At 35.6% G+C, this 2,510-nt stretch overlaps 1 protein-coding gene across 6 annotated transcripts in view; it reads left to right on the top strand.

The window, feature by feature from the left end:
- Positions 1 to 2,510, top strand: part of LOC107555982 (mitogen-activated protein kinase kinase kinase kinase 3-like) — an 80,294-nt gene that overhangs the window by 17,566 nt on the left and 60,218 nt on the right. For 2 of the 6 annotated variants that reach the window (XM_016238956.1, XM_016238949.1), the window contains exon 1: positions 1,163 to 1,467. The exons of 2 other annotated variants lie outside the window; for them this stretch is intronic. In XM_016238956.1, the coding sequence (XP_016094442.1) occupies positions 1,294 to 1,467 (174 nt within the window). In that variant the 5' untranslated portion in view covers positions 1,163 to 1,293. Of the gene's footprint in view, positions 1 to 1,161; positions 1,468 to 2,510 lie in introns of those variants that run through there. 2 more of the 6 variants (XM_016238971.1, XM_016238977.1) reach the window with 2 other exon arrangements.

Here is a 2,510-nt window from a genome sequence, read left to right as displayed (position 1 = left end):
TGTTTTAAATTGATCAAAAGTGATGATAAAGACATTTATAATGTTACAAAAGATTTCTATTTCAGATAAATGCTGTTCTTCTGAACTTTCTATTCATCGAAGAAACCTGAAAATAATCTACTCCGCTGTTTTCAACATCATAATAATAAATGTGTTTTGAGCAGCAAATCAGAATATTAGAATGATTTCTGAAGGATCATGTGACTGGAGTAATGATGCTAAAGCTCTGCTTTGAAATCACAGGAATAAATTATATATTCAAATAGAAAACAGTTATTTTAAATAGTAAAAATATTTCAAAATGTTACCGTTTTTGCTGTATTTTGGATCAAATAAATGCAGGCTTGGTGAGCAGAAGAGGATTCTTTAAAAAACATTAAAAACCTTACTGTTCAAAAACTTTTGACTGGTATGTTAGCCTATAGTTTGAAGTAAAAAATATTAATATTAATAAGGAGAGTCTGAGATTTATTTGACAGTGATTTCACATTTCTTGTTTGTATGAAGGCTAAATACCAATAAAAGGTGAACATTTATTTATTTGCGCCATTTTTTTCCTAAATTATTATATCGTTTTATAGGAGTAGGTTTCATAGAGTTGGCAAATTAATTTTTCATAAGTTTGTAGGTACAGACATCTGTTGTGGTCGTCCTTGGCCATTTTTATGAGGCTTTTTTAATAGTGTTCATATCGATATCGGAATTATATCGTATCGACCGAAATTAAGAAATACATCGTGATATAAATTTTGGCCATATCATCCAGCCCTAGGTTCACACTAAATTGCATGTTATTTAGTCTGAATTGCGAGATATAAACTCGCAATTCTGAGAAAAAAGTCAGAATTGTGACTATTTCTCAGAATTGCGAGTTTAAATCTCACAATTCTGAGCTTTTTTCTCGCAATATCACGTAATACTGACTTTATAACTCGCAACTGCAAGTTTATATCAGGCATTTCTGAGAAAAAAATGTCTGCAATGAGTTTATCTCTCGCAATTCTGACTTTATAACTCCCAATGTGGACAAACATTTACAATACAAATTAATGCAAAATTAAAACACCAAAAGTTTAAAAAAGAGAGAAAATTTAGACTCACTTAATGATTAGTCTGTTCACTCTCAGAAAAAAAGGTACAGAGCTGTCACTGGAGCGGTACCTTTTTTAGATACTAAAATGTACCTTAGTAACAACTTTTGTACCTTTTTTTCAGAGCGTTGGATGACCCTTCCTAAATCCTGGATGGACTGTTTTAGATATGATTGCACATTTAGCATTTTAACCACTTAAAATGGTGGTTGAACACTTCTTCTTCCTGCAGCCCAAACAAACTGTCAGTAAGAATTTAGACACTTTAATTGGACATTTTATGATTCCTGATGCTTTTTTCACACAGATGTTTCTATCAAAGTGTGATTCATCAGTGTATTGTTCCTGTGGGACACCGTCAGCCGTGGTCTGCCCGGTAATACTCGGCTCAGTCTACCCCCACCCACAGTTTTCATTGCTGCCAACGCCTAGCTGTCAGATCTCACGCTCTTGCTAAGAGAAGGAAAAAGAAATACTTTGACCACTTCTCTGATGACATCTTAATTGAATCTGGGCTAATTTTGTCTAATGTTTTTCCTGCTGCCACGTTGTGATTGAGTAATGTCATGATGGACTGAACAAGAGTGTTTTGTAGCCAAAATTTGTCAAAATTTGGCCATTTGTGTGGATATTAAAGCTGGCATATTTTCCTCCATCTTGATCAGTAAAGCAGTGGTTGATTGTATTTAGGTTTTAAAGGGGTCATATGATGCAATTTAAATTTTTCCTTTCTCTTTGGAGTGTTACAAGCTCTTGGTGCATAAAGAAGATCTGTAAAGTTGCAAAGACTAAAGTCTCAAATCCAAAGAGATATTCTTTATAAAAGTTAAGAGTCAACCACGCCTACCTAAAACGGCTCGTTCTAACACGCCCCCACATGTCTACGTCACTGTGTGGGAAGATTTGCATAACGCCACCCAAATGTTCACGCAAAGAAAGAAGGCATAACTTTTATTCTTGCTGTTGCAGCCGCAGCCATGTTGTGTCGCTGTGTGTTTAGTTGTGAAAGCGAAACTACTTTGTTTGGCCTTCCAAAAGAGGACACAAATAGAAATCAGTGGTTAAGTTGTATTTACAACACTGTTCCAGAACAGTTCAACCCAAATATTCAGATGTGCACAGCACATTTTATGGAGGATGTATGAGGACTGTTTCCTGAACCAGTAGCTTAATGCATCTGTGACACAAAGGCTGTTTCTATAAAGTTGGGCAGTTCCAGCTTTGCAAGGACAGTCTGGCGCTTCTGTCTCACAGCCTGTAAGTATGTTTTTTATATTTAAATAATTTGCCAATGATGGTTCAAACGTGAGTTTTGAGCAGTGTAGAGTAGGCTTGTTGTTTGTCATTTCTCCGATCACAAATGCAGACATGGTTTTATGTTTACGCGGCGCGATGCAACGCAACGCGTAAAAAGACAGT

This window comes from Sinocyclocheilus grahami, unplaced genomic scaffold, assembly GCF_001515645.1.
Source record: "Sinocyclocheilus grahami isolate Dianchi unplaced genomic scaffold, SAMN03320097.WGS_v1.1 scaffold20.1, whole genome shotgun sequence".
In the NCBI taxonomy this organism is placed as follows: Eukaryota; Metazoa; Chordata; class Actinopteri; order Cypriniformes; family Cyprinidae; genus Sinocyclocheilus; species Sinocyclocheilus grahami.
The sequence above is the reverse complement of the archived record's forward strand: the minus strand, read 5'-3'. Positions and strand labels throughout refer to the sequence as shown.